This window comes from Apus apus, chromosome 6, assembly GCF_020740795.1.
Source record: "Apus apus isolate bApuApu2 chromosome 6, bApuApu2.pri.cur, whole genome shotgun sequence".
Lineage (NCBI taxonomy): Eukaryota > Metazoa > Chordata > Aves > Apodiformes > Apodidae > Apus > Apus apus.
In genome coordinates this window covers 32,667,501-32,689,508 of record NC_067287.1, presented here as the reverse complement: position 1 = coordinate 32,689,508, position 22,008 = coordinate 32,667,501, and the positions used below count along the sequence as shown (strand labels likewise).

General features: G+C 38.4%; 1 protein-coding gene across 1 annotated transcript in view; it reads left to right on the top strand.

Moving 5' to 3' along the window:
* COL3A1 (collagen type III alpha 1 chain) overlaps nt 1-22,008 on the top strand; it is a 69,303-nt gene that overhangs the window by 16,712 nt on the left and 30,583 nt on the right. The window contains exons 2-31 of the mRNA XM_051622911.1: nt 1,573-1,778; nt 3,696-3,734; nt 4,327-4,443; nt 6,503-6,574; nt 9,754-9,819; nt 10,378-10,431; nt 10,657-10,710; nt 11,428-11,481; nt 11,580-11,633; nt 12,064-12,117; nt 12,583-12,627; nt 12,820-12,873; nt 13,868-13,912; nt 14,641-14,694; nt 15,197-15,295; nt 15,421-15,465; nt 15,586-15,684; nt 16,430-16,483; nt 16,591-16,698; nt 17,865-17,918; nt 18,043-18,141; nt 19,235-19,288; nt 19,623-19,721; nt 19,873-19,926; nt 20,048-20,101; nt 20,625-20,678; nt 21,091-21,144; nt 21,376-21,420; nt 21,512-21,610; nt 21,714-21,821. Coding sequence (XP_051478871.1) covers nt 1,573-1,778; nt 3,696-3,734; nt 4,327-4,443; nt 6,503-6,574; nt 9,754-9,819; nt 10,378-10,431; nt 10,657-10,710; nt 11,428-11,481; nt 11,580-11,633; nt 12,064-12,117; nt 12,583-12,627; nt 12,820-12,873; nt 13,868-13,912; nt 14,641-14,694; nt 15,197-15,295; nt 15,421-15,465; nt 15,586-15,684; nt 16,430-16,483; nt 16,591-16,698; nt 17,865-17,918; nt 18,043-18,141; nt 19,235-19,288; nt 19,623-19,721; nt 19,873-19,926; nt 20,048-20,101; nt 20,625-20,678; nt 21,091-21,144; nt 21,376-21,420; nt 21,512-21,610; nt 21,714-21,821 — 2,147 coding nt within the window. The remainder of the gene's footprint in view (nt 1-1,572; nt 1,779-3,695; nt 3,735-4,326; nt 4,444-6,502; nt 6,575-9,753; nt 9,820-10,377; nt 10,432-10,656; nt 10,711-11,427; nt 11,482-11,579; nt 11,634-12,063; nt 12,118-12,582; nt 12,628-12,819; nt 12,874-13,867; nt 13,913-14,640; nt 14,695-15,196; nt 15,296-15,420; nt 15,466-15,585; nt 15,685-16,429; nt 16,484-16,590; nt 16,699-17,864; nt 17,919-18,042; nt 18,142-19,234; nt 19,289-19,622; nt 19,722-19,872; nt 19,927-20,047; nt 20,102-20,624; nt 20,679-21,090; nt 21,145-21,375; nt 21,421-21,511; nt 21,611-21,713; nt 21,822-22,008) is intronic.

The following is a 22,008-nucleotide window of genomic DNA, read 5'->3' as shown; positions in this document are numbered from 1 at the left end:
GGATCAGAGTCTGAAAAAACTAAGTTCAGTTGAGTGCATGGCAGCAAAAAAGGAGAACTGTTCAGGTACAAAAGACAGGAGGATTCAGGGAAGATGAAAAGGCAAGTTATGTGTTATGGGAAAGAGGAAACAGAATAGAGAAAAAAGGAACTGAAGAAGAAGCATGAGAACAGAAAATGCATCCAAGTATGTACCATGCCAGAGAGCCCTGTATGGGTATGGAAACAGATATCCAAAAACTCAGGCAGGAAAAAAAACAACAGAAATGTAAGGAGAGAAAGGCACCAGCTTGCTAACATGGTCATGGAAAAGAGAAAAAACAGCTGAAAGATTCTGTGAGTGAGAAAAGAAAAAGGGACTGCATAACTCATAGGGATGGATTGCATGATAAAATTGGATTCAGTCTTATACTACCTAATTATCATCATTACCACAATTTGATGGCATTCATAATTTTCTGTCTGGAGCCAGTGGTAACTTTAGAGAACTTTGAATTAAATCTTTTGGCATTTTTTTTTTCTTTTGGATGGATGACATGTAGTAGGTAAGTTATTCTGATATTAAAGTTTTAAGGAAAATGTAGGTACACAAATAGCTCTTTCTCCAGAACTTTGTGCTTCTAGAATGATTTATTTTTAATTATTCTTGAAAAAATCTTGCTCCATTAATCAAGACATTCACTGATATTTAGGTTTGCAATCTGAGACTTCTAATAACTTCTTCAAAACTTACAAGGAGTTTGCCAAACTTTGTGGTATTATTTTTCATATTGGTTTCTTAAATGACTGTGCTTTCTGTATCTTATTTCTGTAAGAAATCACAAACCCAAAATGTAATGGTTGAAGCTGGTTTTCATCAGTCTCTTCAAATTCATTATCTACATCAAATTGGATCAGCAGAACAGCTGTTGGAAGGAATTCACAAAGCCATTAATATTACAGATTAACAATGTTTTTTCTTCTGAAAGTGCAGACCTTTGTAAGATTTGAGCAGACCAGATGACACGTTAATTGCAAACCATTTGGGCAATTAATGTGAACATTCTTTTAGATCTATTGCATATGTTGGCTTTCAGAAATGCTTTGAAAACACTTGGTGCTGGCTATTAATGCAAGATGCTAGCAACAAGAATTGGTGCTGGGCAGACGGCTCGTTCCTCATCCACGTGTAAGTGCTCACATTGGCACATGGGGGCAAATGATGCACTTGGTTGACAGATTTGGCGCATTTGCTTTCTAGCTGCAGCAGAGAATTCAATTGCTAATTATGCAGTAACTCTGTCTGACACTCAAATTACTCGAGACGCAAGATTATCACAGATTTAATTGGGCCTTGGATCAGCTCCAGGAGGTTTCCATTGATGTCTGTTTATATACTTAGAGCAGACTCTGCAGTTAATGTAACAGATCCTACCAGCGTCTGAAGAGAAGTGTTTAGCTTTGTACTTCACATACATAAACTATATTGCAGTAGAAAACAAAACAGAATATCCAACAACTTTCATGTTATTAATTTGTGATTTGGAAAACCCATTTGAAATAATACTGACCACTGTTTTGTCTTTCTTTCTAGTTGTAGGATGTACCCATCTTGGGCAAGTTTATGCTGACAGGGATGTTTGGAAACCAGAGCCATGTCAAATCTGTGTGTGCGACTCAGGGTCTGTTCTCTGTGATGACATCATCTGTGATGACCAGGAGCTGGACTGTCCCAACCCAGAGATTCCCTTTGGAGAGTGCTGTCCAGTTTGTCCACAAACAACACCACCACCGACAAGAGTAAGTTTGTTCTCAATGTTCTTATTTTGGTGTTGCTGCCTTCTTGATCCATGTCAAATTCAATTAATTTTCTTTTAGATGCTCTTAAACACTTTTATATGCTAAGCTTGTCACTTTCTGACTCTATGTAAATAATTAGGAAGGGCAAATTTTGCCAAATCAAAATAAAATAAAATAAATAAACCAACAACATAAAAACCAACAACAAAAACACACACAACCCCCCCACAAAAAAAAAAAAAAAAACAACAAACAAAAACCAAAAAACCCCACCCAAACAAAAACAAAATAGATTGAACTTTCACAGAGTTTTATCTTTTTTGTTAAATTCAAGAATACCTCTGTACTCTTATCAGAGAGTTGGTACCAGATTTGATAAAATACTTGTTAGACCTTTGGGCTATGCAGCTGAAACCATGAAGTCTTTCAACTCAGTTTTACATAGACAACTGGCACAGATAAATAGCAGAAAAGGCCAGAGGCCAACAATTAGCCATTACATTTTCCATTTGATGGAGAAGCATAGGAATAATGCAAACAGCTGTTTTGTTGACTGCATGCTCAATCTACATATATATGAAACTAATGCCAACACAGACTTAAAGAAAATTCAACAGTTCTCACAGCGTACTGTGAGTCTGCATTTCTTATCAGCTCAATTCTACATCATCACAGAGGATATCTCCTTTTGCAGAGTTATTTCTGACTTGATGCTCTGCAAAGGAAAGATGATTCAAGCCCTACATGCCTAATTTATCATCATCTTGCTCATAGATACCAACATTATCTAAAGCAGTTCCAGCAGCTTCACGTCAGGAAAATCAAGAATGTTATTACAAATGTATTACAAGTCCCCTGCCTAAACTGCTCCATGGAGGGAGGCAGCTGTACTGTGGTTATCTGAACATTCATCCCTGCTTAAGATCCAAGAGATTCTGTCAAAGGACGTAGATTTCCACAGGCACATTGAAGATTCTTATCCAGAAGATAAAGGAAGAGAGTGAAAGAGATGTGTATATGGAAGCAAAAAGGAGGTGATGCATTTCTGCAGCTTTATAGTGTATCTGCTTAAACATGAAATGTCAGATACAAATACATCACTTAGTGTTACCTGCACCATGCTAGTGCAACTGTACTGCTTCCAGGGTTACCGCAGCTACCTCACTGAACAGTTTTAGAGGTGTAAACAAATGGTACATAGAAGTATGCTGGAGATTTAAGCACAGCTCCCTCTCTTGTTGAGTCTAGAGACTCCTTGATCAGTTCTGTGGCCCCTGATAACCAAGGTCATGTGGACTACTTCCTCCAGCCTCTGCCTTCAATACACAACAGTTTGGTCATCCCCTGGAAGATGTCCTGCTGACCTTACATGGTGCATAGGGAAATGCCACTCCGAAAGATCCAAGACAGTTTCAGCTGAATATTCTTTGCTACAGCTAGCATCTGAATACGTAAAAACTGCTCCAAGCTGTTTATTGAGAATCCAGAGAGTAACGTGTAACTGAATTATTAATTGAAAACTAAATGAAATGGAGGAGTAGGTCTGATAAATTAAAATCAGCTACGTTATCACATTTAACATGCTGGACTGAGAAGGATACAAGAAAACTGTCCCTTACAGCTTTCCACAGTGGACTTCTGTCCCCATTGTACTAAATGTCAAGGCTCTACTGGCTTCAATAGTCCCATTTTTTTTGCCTACAGGAGAGGTGTAGCTTATGGACAAACCATGAAAGATGAAGGACTGACCAAAAACCCTACAGGTTTTAAATGTACTGAACAAGAATGAAGTAATTTGATAAAATTCTGTTCTAATGTTTAAATGTGTTTTCCTCTTGTTTATATATATATATTTATTTATATTTTTTCAGCTTTATTTTAATTTTCTTAATTTAATTACTTTTCCTTTTTTTCTAGACTCCTGGAGTAATCCCCCGAGGCCCCAAAGGAGACCCTGTAAGTGCAGCTTTTTTATTTTCTCCCTAAGAAAACAAACAGAACCAAGAGCCAACCCCAATAATACTAACTATAACTGTATTTCCCAGCCAAGCTGCTGAGATATCCAGCTTTCATGGGTGTCTGCACTGTCTGCAGGACTGTGCCATATAGTTATTTTGAAGTAGCTCTTTAGCTTCAACTAAACTCTCAAAAATTTAAACTGGAAAGAGAGAGAGTTTAGCTCAAACTGCACTACAGTTGTTAATTTTGATATTTTTCTTCACAATAGAAAAAAAAAACAAACTTATGAACTCGACTAACAGTATTAATTTTAGATTCAGGAACTGACTGGTTTAATATTTCTAGTGTGACTGATCAAGTATCAGGTGCAACAAGGCTTCAGGAACTAAGAAGTGTTTCCATGTGTGAATTTTGTCTACTGTCTGTATCTTCCATAAATGCTCAGTGTGGTCTTAGTTACACTTACTAGAGAAAGTTTCCCACCACAATCACACAGGCTTCATTACAAATGAAAGGATTTGTCCCATGACGCCTTTGCAGCTGGAGGCAAGTGCTGACTTCTGTATCTGCTCTGCTTGTGTCTTTGCAGGGTTCTCCTGGCATTCCAGGCAGAAATGGTGCCCCTGGCCCTCCAGGACAGCCGGGGAGTCCTGGAGCCCCTGGTCCCCCTGGGATCTGCCAGTCGTGTCCCAGTATAAATGGAGGCGTAAGTCGTCGTTATGTTCAGCTTCTACCCTGATGTTCACAAGCATACAAAGCAATACTGTAGGCATCAGGCCCTTGCACCTTCACACATAATTTGCTTCCAGTGGCATCTGTCGCTGATTTGTGCCTATGAAAATCACAGCTGAGTGGTAGGTGGGGTTTTGTTGCTAGTTTGGGGTTTTTTCCACAAAATTTGGCTGGAATGCAATTATATGATCTCTGCCTCATCTTCTTTTTGAAAACTTTTGGAGCCAGATCAGATGAAGGACTTATGTAACTCAGAAAATAATCTGGCCAGAAAGAAAGTGTGCAGGAGGAAGTATGTCCCCTGAAGTTAATGGTCAGGGAACTCTCTTACTTTCCTGTATTTTATCCAATGCATGTTTAATCAAGAAACATTCTTAGGAGACAAGACTGAAACACAGGTCCTGTGCTTGCATGTCAGTACTATTAGTTATGCTCCCTGACCCACTGAATCTTGAATTCTCTTCTGAAGAGCTGGGCAGACCCAGCAAGAGAGCTCATTTTAACTGAAGTTTCTGTGCAGTTGGATTTGTTCAGGGAGATGAGCCACAGCAAGTGCTTTGTTAAGAGTTTACAGTGTCTGCCAGCTTTACAATATTGGATTGCTTTAGCACAAAACTGTTAAAAATAGTGTGTTGGAACAATTGCTACTTTTTAAAATAGCATATAGGTTCCATGTATGCTTCCCATTCCCAGATAATCCAAAAACTGAAGAAAGATGTCTTGGTTTTATTTAATTCTGAAAGGGATTGCATCTAAAGGGCTGAGCTTGGGGAGAGGTACCTGTGGATCCCTTAACAAGTCTCGATGGACATCACAATAACCTGGCAAGACAGCTACTGGATTTGGGTTGTCAGATGCAGACACAAGAGAGGATGAGGGGCTGAACTAGTCACTCACTCCAATGCTGTAACCAGGATGTGTTGTTGAATCCTGACAGGAGGGTTGATACCAGTAGCACAAGAGTCATCTTGTACTTGGTCAGTGAAGGAGCTGGTCCATGGTGCTTTGGGTCATCAGGCAGAACACTGCATGTAGTCAGCCTCTGCTGCTCAACCACTTATGTGCCATTAATACATAAACTGCATTAATGCCGTATTATTGGACTAAGTTTGCTAACATCTGCAGAATAAAATCCACATATGCCAACTAAGAGGCTTACATGGGAATTCCTTGAAAAACTAACTGTAAAATTTATAGTTTTCTCTTTTTGAAACAGAATTTTGTGTAAATGAGTGTGTCAGAGGTCCTGTCTGCTCTCAGAAAGGCCCACAGGACTCCATGCTTGGACTGAGCTTCCATGTGTTTCAACATAAACTGCTGAAATCATCGAGGCTTGGCTGCATCGGCTCAAAGATTTTGTGTTTTAATTATTTGGAGTGAGATAGGCAACAGGAAGGGAGAAAGAGAAGGATGGAAAATGGCATTAGAAAAGAAGTATAACACTCAGTTTTTTCAGATGTCTAAGTTCTCATGCATGAGGGGAAAAAAAAAAATTGTAATTCAGGGAAGGACCAATTACACCTAGGTAAGAAAGTTCTTGCTACAAAATACAATTAAATTAGACATTCATTAGATAAATGGTAAAGAAATTAGGAGAGTAATAATGAACTGTTAAACTGTTGCATTCTTTAATGCAACAGAATATATTTCATCAGCTTTCTTGAGTGACAACTGAGGCCAGCAGAAAAGTGACAAATAATGACAACAGGGGAAAAAAATCTTAAAAGGAATAAAACAGGAATGAGAAGAGAGAAAGGCTATATTTGGCCCAGCTGAGGCCCAGCTGTCAGGATGAAAGCTGGATGCTGGATGCATTCACCATGACCACAAAATAAAGATATTGGGCATCTTTTATGGATAATTATAATATGGTCAGCTATATGTCAAACAAGTGTTACTCAATAGATACAAAAGAGTCATTTCCATATGTTTGCCATGTAGGAAAAGACTTATTTTATTTGTAACAATCTTCTTTTTTTCCCCCCCCCCCCCCCCCCCCCCTTTCTTTCTGTTTTTCTCTATTTTTTTTACAGAGTTTTTCTCCACAGTATGACTCCTATGATGTGAAGGCTGGTTCAGCTGGTATTGGTTACCCACAGCCCATTGTAAGATGATAAAGCCTTTTTCTGTCCTTTTTTTTTTTTTTTTTTTAAGAACAAATTTTCTGCTTGAAGATTATACCTTGGATGTATATGTATCCTGATTTTAATTTAACTAGATAAGTTTTAATTGTTACCTGGAAGTGGAATATAGTGTAAGGCAGCAGTTTGCTGGGTAATGTAATTCTAAAAAGTACTTATATTTATCTGGGATTTCTGCTTTTGTCTCTCTTTCCTCCTTTTCTTACCTTCTTTTTCCTAGTCTCTCTCTGATTCACTTTCTTACATGACCTAAACTTTTCTTCCTTTCTCCCTTGCATACCCTCCTCATCTCTTTTTGTATTCTTCTAGTAATTCCTTCCCTCCCTTCCACTACTTTTTTACCTCTTCCACTGTCCCTAATCTTCCTTTATCCACTCAGCAGCATTCTGTCTTTACTCAGTATGATACTTCATACTTGTTTACTCTTCCACAATTCAAATTTGCCTGACAATTAATGAGTAAACTGCTCTTACAATTTTCTTTTTGTCCCAGAACCAATGAATAGCTTTTCACTTTCCTTTTTACAATTATCATGTGTTTTTACCCACAGATATCTAGAGTGTGTACTAAGGATGCTCTATCTGCCTGCTAGGCCCAGCCCAAGTTTTTTACAGTTTTTTTAGTGAGAAAAAGCAAGGATTGCCTGAAAGAGTTATGCATGAGCTATGCTTTCCATATAAACAAACTTCAATGTTGCCCTTCATGACTTTTCTTTTAGGCACTAGGATTTAGAGGTATTCTCCACCAATGACATGGAGTGCTCTCGATTCAGGCAATCTGCTGTGTAGAGGATGTGGTGAATTGTTGTTACAGGAAATTAGCTGCTGCTTCATTAAGCACAATCATTATTTTCAGTTGAATGCTGCACAAGGTTTGGGTATCACATTGTATAATGCCAAAGAAGTTCCAAGCAAATCTGTTATTTCTCAGGGCTCCATCAGATCACCTTGTGAAATAAATTTTTACTAATTGTGACAGCTGATTTTCCTGAAATGTAGTTGGTTATTTTCTCACTTTTATTTTCATCTGTTTATTTCTACCTTGGTCGTTTGCTAATATGATCATCCATGCACTGGTCTTCTTCCACTATATTGTTTTGTATTTGTTTTCAGCTCCTCACAGTTTTTGATCACAGCTTATCATGTAATCTACGTTTTGCTTTGTCTTCATATGGGATGTGTTGAACCAGGCAAACAAACAAGATACCTTTCAGTTAACAAACATGGTTACTCCTTTCTATTTTGGCATTTCTCTTTGAGGTGCTTAGTGATTTCTTGTGCTCTGATCCCTGGACCTGAGTTAAAGAAATGATAATTCCATTGGGTGCCCTAGAATGTCTTCAGCCAGAACTATCTGTATACTTTCAGGTCATGTGTCCTTTTATATTGCCTCATGCAATACATGACTGCAAAGCCAGAAACAGAGCACTTACAGGCAGATGTGATTAACTTGCTTGAACTAAATAATGTTTATCACTAACATGACATAGATTTATTAATTTAGAAATTTAGTTTATCAAATTTCAACTTAAACTTTCAGTTTAAATAAGTTTCCAAACGGAAATAATTTGGAGGAGAAATAAATTTTAAAATGCCACCTACAGCACCAACATTTGTCTGTGGGTAGTTGCAGTGCCTGGTATCTCCTGAGTCACACATCTCCCCACTACTGTCTTTTCAGTGGCTTTCCACTGCTTGTCCAGTGATTTTGTACTTTACATCTCAGTTTACTTGCTCATATAACCTCCACATATCGTCTTTGTCTCTTTACACCAGTGCACATATTCTCACTAAAATATGCTTGTCTGTTCGCAGTCAGGAGATGCTGGCAGCAAGCAAATGCCATACCTAACTACCAGTTTATCTCCCCAGTGATGCTCATGTCTTGTTTGTTTATAGCCATAATTCTAATCAATTGGTTGCAATTGATGAGCTGATGATGACAATTCATGCTAATTCTGAACTTACTTTGTACCAAATGAGTTCTAACAATTAACAGTGAGGGACTGCTCATTGGATTCACGGACTGATTTACCCTGATTTACCCAGGCATTAACTGCTCTGCCATTTGGTGTACTTCTTGTCTTAGAATATAGCAAATATTGCAACGATTCTCTTTTTTAGACAAAAGACAACCTGTGAGCTAGTATTAATATAATGTATTTCTAGTATAGTATTATACTATACTACGTATAGCAGTATATCATAGTAATACTATTACTCTTGTATTATCAAAATGATGTTCCTGTAATATCTGTAATGCATTGGCTGTTCTGACACCAAACGACAATCTCCCATGAAACACTTTATGTGCAATATTAAGCCATGGAATATACTGCTAGTCCTGCACAGGGGTTCTCTTGTAATTCAGCCACTTCAATTGTTTTGGCTGAATCAAGCCCATAAAGAGTTTAGTTTAACAAAAGCATCTTTTAAAGAACCACCTGTAGCTGCAGTAAATCACTGTGCTAATTTTCAAAGGTTTTCTGCATTGCAGTATCAACTGCTTTTGTGGTTGTTGATACAGAGAGTAGAAATACTAGCACACTTTTTTATGGCTTAGTACTGTCAAAGTTCAGAAAATATTTCATTGGTGAAAATGCTTGCCTTACTGACAAGTAACAAAAATATGGCTTTAATTCAGTGTACCTGTAAGTCCTAAGAAGTCTAGAGTCATAGACAGAGTTTATCACACAAATTTGTTCTAGTGAGTTGTAAATGTGTGGGTGATATAGCTCCTGAATGCAGGTGACAAATTTAAAAATTAGTTTTAGAAAGCAAAATCTGGCACAAATAGACTAGCAAGCAAGTTTATCAGCATCTGAAGATACAGGGTTAGTTTAATAGCTCGGTTATGTGGCAGAGGAAAAAGTAATAACATACTTTGTGGAGTATGTTAGTTAAGGCTTCAAAGAGAAACTCAGTGACCCCTTTTCTGAAGGGCCTGTGGTTGCAAGATTTAGCAATGTCTATATATAGTGCTGCTTCTTTTTTTACTGCACCAAGTACGTGTCACCATGGACTTTTCTCTGTACTAATATGTAAAAATTTATTTCACAGTTATTGGTGTTGCTGTTGCAGCTGTATTAGCCTTTATAGCTATATTACATGAATATAATGTTTTATTTTAAATCTACACTATAGACTGGCTTCCCAGGACCCCCTGGCCCCAGTGGTCCCCCTGGCCCACCTGGTCATGCAGGTCCCCCTGTAAGTAAAACTAATCTTTTCATCATTATTGCATATTCTTTTGTATGAGCTCCTCCTTTTTGCTGTCAGTAATATGAGGTACATTTTCAACTCATAAATCTAGATCCCCAACAGTTCTATGGATAGATGTCATCTCCTGTTTTCTGGGCTGTACCATTTATGCACTCCCAAGACTCTGCTGCTGAGTCTCTGTGCTCCCCGGTGCTTTCTGTGGGGTGTTGGCTAAGGTTGTCTTTAGACATGCCACTGCCTGTCATCCTCTGTTAACATTCCCAAATGCTTATTCATACGAAAATTCAACAGGAGATAAAGGGAAGTGAGAATCCTAATACATATTCTGTGAACACACAAAGGGTTCAAGTTTTTTTATGTGCATCTTCTTTTAAAGGAGTGGTTTTAGTTTGTTTTTCATGGAGCCATATTCTGCTTGGTTCTGCTCATTTCACCTTTGGTCATCTGGTGACAGCTTTGACTAATGGTTTCCTTACAGTTATGAGATGATTATAAAATGATGCATGTAATTGTTCACATCCTAACTATTTCTCTGCTGCATTCTAGGGCTCTGCTGGTTACCAAGGTTCCCCCGGAGAACCTGGACAACCTGGCCCTCCTGTACGTATACATTACATATCACCATATATGTTAAAGTCCTGATCTTACAAGCATGAATCTGTGTCATCACTAGAGTGGATCGACATTTTACAGTTCATCCTGCCTGTGTGCTGTCATGTATGTCAAATGTACACGTGTTTCATGAAACCTAATGCATTTTTTTATTTGAAAGAAACGTAGTATTTCTTGTTATAGTTTTTTTGTTTGTTTTTTTTTTTTCCACAGGGACCTCCAGGACCTGTTGGAATGATAGGACCAGTTGGTCCTCCTGGAAAAGATGTAAGTCTACTATTATTCAACCAATGATTAATAAATGGGAAGAAAGTTCATTAAACATTAAGATAGCAGGGCACATTAATGCCATTGCATGTAACAATTTTTAACATTTCCCTATACTCAATTTTATATGACTCTAAGAAACTACATTTTCCTTCCATTAGTCAGTCCATTCCAAAAGCATTCCAGTTATAGCAGGCAATTTGATTCACACAATTAAAACCAAAACAAACCAAAACAAAAAAGCTAAATAAATCAGCAATTGTAAAGAAAAGCAGAGAGTAGTGGTAATTGCTTGATTCCTTCAGATCTTGCTTTGAGAGTTAAGGCTGTTAAAACCACCTTGGATGTCACAGCTGGGATTTCTGAGTAGGTACAACCAAACTTTTGTTCATTTTGAGAGTTTCACCATGAAAAATAAGTTTTCTGTGATAATCTCTTCCTAAAAGTTGTGTTGAAAGAAAACAAATTTTAACAAAAATCTTGTTAAAAATTGGTCTTACAAATTCTGGCAACTGTTTTTCAGAAGGCCACCAAAGAATCATAGAATGGCTTGGGCTGATCATATCCTGAATCATCACCCTGATATTAATTTTCCCACTGTCTTTGTTGGAAGTTCCACCTGCTTATTCCAACTTGCCTTGATCTACTACTACTGGTTCTTTGCAAGTAACTGAAGCAATAGCAAATCAGTTAAAAATTTTTGCTTTCTTTCAATAGGGAGAACCAGGAAGACCAGGTAGAAATGGAGATCGTGGAATCCCTGGATTACCGGTATGGAAAAGCCCCCAGTCTCAACAGTTTTCTAATCAAAGGTTTTGGTTTACTTTTTTAAGTTGGCCAAGCTCACCTTTCTATGTTTGTGTGTTTAGGGTCACAAGGGAATTCCTGGAATGCCTGGAATGCCTGGGATGAAAGGTCAAAGAGTAAGTATTAAGTATATTGAGTATAGCTGAATCTGTTTAATAGTGATGTCCTTTTTCAATCATCAGTTCCCATGAGAGGGACTGTATCACAGGACTGCAGATCAATTTCTGAACGATGTAATCTGACCTTACAGAACAAAGACTGTTAAATTTTACCTAGTTACCTCAGTTGTGGAGCTCCATCCCAAATGCTGGGCTAAAGCATACCTTCCAGAAAAGCATCCTTTCTTATCTAATGGCCATGGAGAGATGAAGGATTCAGAATATTCTTTCAAAAAATGTTCCAATAGCTGATAGCAGTCATTATTAAAAATATAAGCCTTTCCTTTCTATGAGTTTGTCGTGAAGCTTAATATTTTGCCAAGAGGAATCAAGTTTTCCAGAACACAAGAGAAATACTAATCACATCAATGTTTTTTCTTTCCCACAGGGTTTTGATGGAAAAGATGGTGCCAAAGGTGACAGCGGTGCTCCTGGCCCAAAGGTAAAAAACTCTGGTGTCATCTTTGTGGTAGGCAGAGCAGCACCATCCATCAGTTGTTGTATAGCTACACTTTGTGTATTAAGCAATTATGAAAATCCATTACACGTTGAGGAAATTCATTGAGTGTCTCCATTTAAAGAATGAGAATCATTCCAAAGGAGTTAGATTTTTCTGAACCATGTAATGTCCCAGTTTTCCAGCTGTAACAAAGATGAGATTCCAAAATGTGAGAGGACATGCCTGGATCATTTGAATTCATTTTACTTCTTTTTTTTTCCCTGTTTATATATTTTGTTCTGGCTCTTGTTCAGACTTCTCCAACCTCCCAGTCCTCAGCTCATGCTGGGGACACTCAGCACCACACAGAAAGGGGCAATGAATTGGACTGTCTTGTTTCTGTCTCTGTTCCCCCTGAATAAACCTTGAAATGTTCACTCTGTTGTTGGTGTTTTCTTTCCATGACAGGGTGAAACTGGTCTTCCTGGAGCAAACGGATCCCCAGGCCAACCGGTAAGTACATGTATTTTGTGGTATTTAAATGGAAGTGCCCATGGCACTTCCCCTTTAACACATTTACTCATCTTTCTTTTAACTTTAACTATTCCATGTCATGCTGAGCTATACAAATAAGAACAAAGTCTCTTTAACAGGCCATATTGCTTTGGAAGCCACATGACAGACTTACTTTCATACGTTTTCTAGGGACCGAGAGGTCCATCTGGTGAAAGAGGGAGACCTGGGAATCCTGGTGGCCCTGTAAGTATCTGCAGCTGTTTTTATCCAGAAGCAGCACATATTTTATTTCAGTATGCTGAGAATTCCCTGCTTCATAGATTTAAGTTTTTAATTTGTTTTAGGGTACAACAGTTGTAATGCAAAGGATTAGAAAACCATAAAGCATCTGTAAAATCATACCTCAAAACTTTTCAGTGCCCAATTAAGGACAGAACACTTCTAACTCACAATATGTTCACCATCTTACTCTCTAATTCCTTTCTAAATGGATAGTTTACATGTTGAGGGAGTGTTCAGTGTTTCAGCAAATCCCAGGTTCAGCCAAGAGGAATTGGGAAGAGGAGTGGAAGCAAAGGGCAGCAGCAGAAAGCAGAGAGGAAAAAATGCAATCTCACAAGTAACCTGCAGGAAAAAATATACTCTTTGACCAATATTAGGGTATATTATTTGCTCTGAAGGAAGTCATAGTTCATAGCATTCAACACAAACAGCAAAGCACAATGAATGTATAATAACCAGCAATATGTTTGTACAGACACTACATAACCTGAGTAGCAGACCTGCTCTAACTTGTCGACATGACAGGCAACAGGATTTAAATCATGTCACTGTCTGTTAGGGTTTGGGAGTGAAACTGTAGTATTTTATGTGAATTAGAAGTAACTGTTACTTTGAAATATGCAACATCTATTGCAATCTTATTTATTTAACCTTAAGGACTGGCCACACAGATGATGCTTTGTAGCTGTTCTTTCCATAAGAGATCTAATAAGAATGCATTTTTGCATCTTGCTGTCCCATCATTACAGTACAAGTCACATAAAGTGATAGGTATACCTTCAATAATAGTTACTTATTAATTTAGAATTTCACAGTTGAATAATCTTTGGGTAATGGTAAACTAAGTGGGAATGTACTGACACAAAAGGATGGTCTGTGAGTCATTGGCATTAAAGCATGCAAGGTCTGTGTCCAGGGTAGTGCTCCTTACCCAACACCTCTCTTCTTTCTGTAGGGTGCCCATGGCAAAGACGGATCTCCAGGAGCAGCAGGCCCACCTGTAAGAAGAATTACAGATGTTTGACTTTAAGTATTTGTGTTGCTCAAATCTTGTTATTTTTACCTGGTGTTCTGCAGTGCCAACAAACCCAAGCCTGGGAGGTTTAGGAATGAGCATTTTATTGAAACACATTTCATAACTGTGTTGCTTAAGGTACTTGAAGCATACAGTGAAAAAGAAGAGTTTTAACACTGTAGATCAGCAAATGCATAAATTCAAACCCAGGTTGTTCCAGAGAACATAGAGATGGACAGAAGTGCTGTTCTCTATGCAGATCAAATTTTAATGGTCTTATCAAATACATGATGTAGCTCTCTCTCTGGGGTGAGCAAAAATTTTTCCTTCCCATCTGCCTAGAAACCCAAGGGTGTCTGCTTGTATATTTAACATCTATACTGTCTTCTTTTTTCTCCTACACCTTTTTTAATAATTAAAACAAGTTTTGGTCATTTCCTATAACTTAATCTCTTTAATGATAGTTTTCATAGTTTTTAAATTTACAACACAGAAATTTAGCTGAACACATAAGTCAGGGTATCTAAGATGTAGGTGTGATCTTTTAGGACTAGTCAAACTTCATCTTCTACAGCATGATTTATACTTATAGCTTTGCCAGGTGTTTCCTCACTCAAAGAAAAATCTCATAATCAGACCTGTTTTTTTAAACTTAATATTAATTCCATATGGCTTTTACCTCTTGTATTAATAGCATTTCTTTCACTTTTAAGGGTCCCCCAGGTCCCCCTGGAACTGCAGGATTTCCAGGCTCTCCAGGTTTTAAGGTATTCATAGTATAAGATACATAGTAATAGAAGATTTGATCCTTTCTATAGTTAGCCAGCTTATGTCACTATACATCTTTATTTTACAAGTCCTCCTTTTCCTGGCTGCTATTACAGTGTTTGCAAGCCCAGAATTGATGTGTTTTCATATGCAGCATGAGACAAACCCTATCCTTATCACCTTTACACATATCCACCCCAAAACACCATGAAGTGGTAGACCCAAAGCTTTATGCTGTGTTACAGGAGGGGCACAGGTGAACCTTCCACAACTGGAGGAGCCAAGCAACACATGCTGACTAGAATGGGTGGGTGTCTTGTGCCTCAGCACTAGGATTGCCATGCTGATTTGGCACTTGCACTCAGCTGATGGTGGTGGTAACGTTCTTCTAGAATCACACAAAGATGCCACAGCAGAGGAAGCAGCCATGAAGCTAATACTTATGGCCCTAGGGACAAGACCAAAATGCATTCATCTTCCCCATTTACTACCTTTCCCTAGGGTGAAACTGGTCCTCCTGGTCCTGCTGGTTCTAGTGGTAGTCCTGGAGAGAGAGGAGAACCTGGTCCTCAGGGTCATGCTGGGCCACCGGGGCCTCAGGTACATAAATGCCACGTGGGAACTGTCAAGTCTTTTGCCACCTACTTTTCCCAAAGTCCTACAAGTCCTTTGGTTTAAGGATGCTAGGTTAGCAGCATCAATTATTGAAACATTTCTTTTTTCAGGGCCCTCCTGGAAGAGCTGGAAGCCCTGGCAACAAGGGTGAAATGGTGGGTACCTTTCAAATCAGTTTTTTGCTCGACCATGTTGGTGATGGTCACCGTTTGGACTTGACAGAGTCCAATAATGCCGTCCTCTGTTCATCCCCATCTCCTTTTGACTCTCCACAGGGACCTTCTGGTATTCCTGGTGCTCCTGGTTTGCCAGGAGGCCGTGGACTTCCTGGTCCTCCAGGTGCAAGTGGAAACCCTGGAGCAAAAGGCACTCCGGTGAGTTACTGATATTCATTACACTGGTTTTACAAACAAGTATGGTTGAAGTAATTCTAATACCATTAAAAAAACACATTGTATTTGTCCTATTCACTTGAGATTGTCTAATAAATTATTTTATAATAACAATAGGAAATTACTTTATAGATATGTAGTATCTGTCTCTTTCACACAATACTTCATATATTGCTATATATAAAATTTATACCTAAGTATGATAATAAAATTTATTTGTTTACCTAAATTGTCATCTCACAAACACACCACTGAAAAACAGTTTGTCTAAAATGGCAGCATGAGACAATATTTGCTGTTAAAAAATCCTAATTTCACCTGTTCAAATTCCCATGGGCTGAGGATACAGTCCATTACACCTGGTGAGTTTTACCTGCTCTTATATTGTCATTCACCCCAGTATGACCTTTCCCAGTAGCCTTATACCACATGTAGTTCTTTCTCAAAGAGACACTCAGGGACATCAAGTAAAAATCAGAATAATGTCTGAAATATCTTAAAACCAGACATAAAACTTTACTTGGTGGTGTTTCAGATTGTATGACTTCTTTACTGGATTTTTAAGGAGCCCACGTATTCAACATCCAGGTTCAACTAGTGTCTGTTAATGCCTTTGCAGAATGTAAAATAATAAAATTGAGTCAATAATTTGAAAGATATCATGTCTGTTTCTAGAATAGTATCCTGTTGCAATTCTTAATTTTAACGGGATTTTTCTCCTGTTTAGGGAGAACCTGGTAAGAATGGTGCAAAGGGAGATCCAGGCCCAAAAGGTGATCGTGTAAGTTATTTTAGAATTCATTCTGAGACTTCTTCCCATTCCATACCAGGGGTTTGCTTTTGTAGACTTTTGACTTCACTGCTGGGCTTTTTTGTTGTTGTTGCCAGGGTGAAAACGGCACCCCAGGTGCTCCTGGACCTCCTGGTGAGGAAGGCAAAAGAGGAGCAAATGGTGAACCTGGCGTGAATGGTGTACCTGGTACACCTGGAGAAAGGGTAAGCTGCTGTAGATGACCATGCACAAAAGGTACATTCTGAGTTAATAGACAGGAAAAGCTGGTGTTCAAAATACTTTGAGGAGAAATGTGGCTCCATATCTGTTCTCAACAAATTCCAGATGTGAAACTGGGTTACAAAATGGGGGAGAATTGTTATCTAGTTCCTCACCTGAATTGCAGCACTTGGATCTATCTCAGGCTGAAATAAATTAATTGCTTCCTTTTTGTTGATATTGAAGAAGCAGTGATCTTATATGCCTGGATGTTATATCAAAAGATTTGGGCTGAAGAGCAACCAAAGTTGATCAGTTAACAAAAATGAACAATCACAAAATTCCAGGTCTGGGAAATGAAATTAACACAAATTCTTCTACATTCAGGGTATCTCTTTATGTCAACATCTTTATTGTCAATAGCTCTTACATGTTATTAATGTCAATAAAAACAATTTTGTCAGGATGGCTACTACATTACAATATCTTTATGACCAACAGGTTTCTGGGCTAGTAGATTCAATAACATTACAAAGAGCATTCTCACAAAGGAGTTACTGAATTGATTTGATTGATAAAATAAATAGCAACATCCTTACAAATTTTAGATTTCTGGTCCCAAGGAAACAAAAATTGTGTTGATCTATTTATAGTTTCTAATTTAATGACTGATTGCAGCATTTGCTGAAACTATGAAGAAACCAAAGATTCACAATAAACAAATTAAACAATAAATACATAAATGGGGCAGAAAATTAAAATTTATAATTCAGATTTCTTGTAAGCAATGATGCTAATAAGTAGTAAATAGGATAAATATTAATATCATAGAGCTCTTCTCAGTATTGAATTACAAGAAAATAATTGCTCAATACTAAATGCTCTGCTTTAGTTTTGATACGAGTTTAGAAAACTTGTGAATTAAGTACTAATGCAGAGATGGGTAAAAATAATGGAGGATGGAATATGATATCAACAGGCAGGTTATATCCAATGAGAAGATAATTCTGTAGACTTGCTTGTGGCAAACAAATGTCATTTCCATCTATTTCTGTCATTAATTTTCATAATAATATGTCTAATGGTAAATTGTTTAGAAAAAAAACCCCAAACAGTGCCATTACCTAAGTCATATCACCTATGATTCGTATTTTGTTCCTTCATTTGGCAGGGTTCTCCTGGTTTCCGTGGCTTACCTGGGAGCAATGGACTTCCAGGTGAAAAGGTATAAGTCTGCCTCTGAAAAAAACCCCAAACTTCTCCAGAATCCCTGTGAATTTGAATGGACAATTTCAGATTCCATATAATACCAGTTTCCTTGGGGTGAATTTCGGCATCCCTTTTTTTAGGGTCCTGCAGGTGAACGTGGCAGCCCAGGTCCTCCTGGCCCCAGTGGACCCGCAGGAGAACGTGGACAAGATGGAGGCCCAGGTCTTCCCGGAATTAGAGTAAGACACGATGTCTCCAAGAAGATGATATAAACTCTATTAGAAGTGCCTCATCAAAGCTGATACAATAGAGGAGTCCAATTAGAAAAAAAAAGTCTATTAACTCCTTTGAGTTCACATATTCCTAGTGCAACGGACAACCATGCAGAGACACGGGGCACAGGGGACATCAGTCACAAGCAGATCAGGAAGGTTAGATGAAGCTGAACGTGCTCCCCAGTTCTGAGTATGCCATGCACTGCCTTGAAGCGTGGCTTCAGTGGGAATTAGCAGTGGATGGTTTTCTCTCTTGTCTATTTACATTTTAGCAAATTTTATAACCTATAATAAAATCACATTTATTATTTAGTAGGTATTTGGTTTATTTTTAAATATATTTTCATTTAAGTTGTCATTTAAATAGGATTAAATTTAGCATTTAAATAATTAAATTGCACATTAATTTAACTAATTCAATACACTTAAGCATTTAACTTTTATTTATTGCTTATCTGCAATTAAAGCAAATGAGCTATTAGTCAGATTTCCATAGTACATATCACAAAGATTTTCAGTGATAACTTACAAGCAACTGCTGACAAAAAATACTTTGAAATTCAAAAATCAGACTGACTGGAGGCTTCTGGGAGCTAAACAAGATTTATTGGAGGTGAAAATGAATTATTTAAAATATAATAAAAATACTTTGAGATATAAAGCAAATGTATGAAAGGATGATACCAATCTTATGGCATTTAAGTAGAGGTACATAGTCAGAATTGTTTTATCCCTTTATTTATACCATCTGAAATTAGTTTTCCTATCAAATAATGAAAGAATAAGATTTTTGTGCACGTTGAATAATGTCTGATGACTTGATTACCTAGAGTCTATCTCAGAGAAAGCAACAGACTCCTAACAAAAGCACTTGTTTGCTTTCTCTAGTATTTCCCCATCATGGGATGGGGTAAATGGGAGGAGTTTCAATCTTTAATAAAGAGGTTAAAATCAAGCAAGTAGTTTAATTTTTTGTTACACATCTTTATATTTTTATTGTAACTTAATGCTACACATTTTAAACTGAAGAATAACAGTTCTTTTCCTTCAATCACAGGGTTTGCCTGGAATTCCAGGAAGCCCTGGAAGTGATGGGAAACCTGGCCCTCCGGTATGTACATCGTACAAGTATTTTATATTTACCCTCATCCTGCACTATCTACATGACAGGTTGTTAACACAGTCAGATTAATTATTTCTTTTGTGTGTTTGTTTTAATCACTAGAGCACTGGTGCCATCTCATTGTAACAACATTCCATAAATCTTGTCATGTAATTCTATTTAAAAGACAGAACATGCAGAAGCTTAGTTGAAATATTAAACATACACGTTTTGCATGACAGTATCTCTAGCCTGCTCTCACCCTCCCTCAGTATTCGATGAGTCATGAATGTCCATTTGTTTCACCTAACAGATAGCATGTCTTCTTTTTTGCTTTTCCCAGGGCAGTCAGGGTGATTCTGGCCGCTCAGGGCCACCTGGACCCCCAGGCCCACGTGGTCAACCGGGTGTCATGGGTTTCCCTGGTCCTAAGGGCAATGAGGTGAGTGGCATTTCTCCACTTCTCCTAAGCTTAGGCTTCATCAGCCAACTATTTAAGTTTCTCCATAGCAGGGAGACCTGGTGCTGCAGCTTGAGGTTACTGTGTGCTGACCAGAACAGTTATTCCCAATGTGATCTTTCTCTTCTTTAAGGGTGCACCGGGTAAAAATGGAGAAAGAGGCCCTGGTGGACCACCTGGGACACCTGTAAGTTTCATTAACATGTTCTGTAATTATATAGCAATTCAACAGTCATACAATATTGTTTTTTGTGACTCATAAAAATTATATCAACCCATAACTATAGCTTAATTTTGTCTTTGCATAGGGTCCTGCTGGGAAGAATGGTGATGTTGGCCTCCCTGGTCCTCCTGGACCCACTGTAAGTGTGATAGTCCCATGACATGCACGTATCAGTTATTGCCAAGGTGGTCTGGCATCTACAGAGAAAGACAGTGATTTTAGGGGAAGGGAAATATTTTTAATGGTATAAAGAAATCTCCTTTTATGGAGCCAAATAAGAAAGGTCTTCTTTGCCATGATTTTTATAAATTAATACTCAAAACTTTGTTAGGAGGAAGCTGAGTCAGGTAAACCTGGTATGAATTGAAATGACGAGTCAATTTAGAGTTCTTGGGGATCTACCACATTTTCAAATGGAAGGATAGTCTTGCTCCCTTTATCAGAGCATTTTGGACTCTTATCAAGTATAATTGTGTCTGCTGAACTACCTCTGAGGGCTGAAGTGCAAAGAGCAACTTTTCATTAGATCCATTAGTCTTTGGGACTGTGCAATGTGGTAGTCAGATCATGACAAGGAGACACAGAGCAGAGATGGTGTGGAGGTGTTTATATGTTGAAATGTTCTCTGACAAGTTTCTGTCTTGTTTTCCTCTTGATTCTAGGGTGCTTCTGGGGAGAGAGGAGAACCAGGGCCAGCGGGTCCACCCGGTCTGCAGGTGCTGTGTGTCTATTGCTTATTGATTTCTGATTCTTTTTAATGGATTAACACACACACAACCATACCGCCCCCTCCCCCCTCCCCCCCCAAAAAAAAAGGGGAGGGGAGAAATAAAAGAAGTACCTAAACGTTTTTGTTAGGGTGCATGTCATCATATTTTGAAGTAAGACAGATCAACCACTTCTCAAAAGTTATTGCTTAGCCTCCCATCATTGCAAACAAGATGGCTAGCTCAGTATATTATGTCAAATTAAACCTCCAGCTATCAAATTAGCACCTCCTACTTTGTAAAGGATTGAAATGAGTTGGGGATACATCTTCGTGTCAAGAAAATTTTCTATATAGGAAAAGTATCATTTTTCTGTGATTCTGTGTAACAGAGATGATGATAATACTGTTCCTTCATATAGGGATTGCCTGGTGGACCAGGACCAGCTGGAGAGAATGGAAAGCCTGGAGAACAAGTAAGTAGTTCCTTTTTCATGTTTTATTTTTAAAATAAAAACACCCACCAAAAAATACATTAAAAGCTCTTCCCAGATTACATTTCCAAATTCAGACAGCTACCAGCACTCTGCAGAGCACAGGAATCTGCTTTAAGGGATAATAGGGTGAGAGAAACAGGGTGCCAACCACAGTACAGATGTACTGAGTGAAGGGCATGGATCATTTGCATTTATTTTTCTCATAAACAGGGGCCAAAAGGTGAAATTGGAGGACCAGGATTCCCAGGCCCTAAGGTAAATCACACAGCAGTGGTTCTGTAATTACGGTAAGAAATTTACAAACAATGGGCCTGACAACAAAGAATAACACATTTATGTCCTACAGGGTGAAAATGGTATCCCAGGGGAACGTGGTGCACCGGGTCCTCCAGGCTCTCCTGGAACAAGGGGTGGGCCAGGCCCAGCTGGCCCAGAAGGTGCCAAGGTACCCACAGACTCGCTTGCTTTCTGCTATTACATGCATAATTCAGGTTGAGGTTTGGGGTTTTTCTAAAATATTTGCTAATTACTTTTTTGTTACTCTTTAGGGTCCTCCTGGACCCCCTGGTGCCGCTGGAGGCACAGGACTGCCTGGCTTACAGGGAATGCCAGGAGAAAGAGGAGCTTCCGGAAGTCCTGGACCAAAAGGAGATAAGGTAACACACCCATATCACATGCTTTGCCAGTTTTATGCTAACTCAGTGTTGGCTTCCCATAAAGCACTGGTCTTGTCCCATCTCCTCTTTTGGCCTCATTTCAGAGGTACCAGCTGCATAGCAGTATTGTTGATTTAGCAGTGCGATACAGGTCCTACGTCTTTAAAAATACAGGATTTTTTACCTG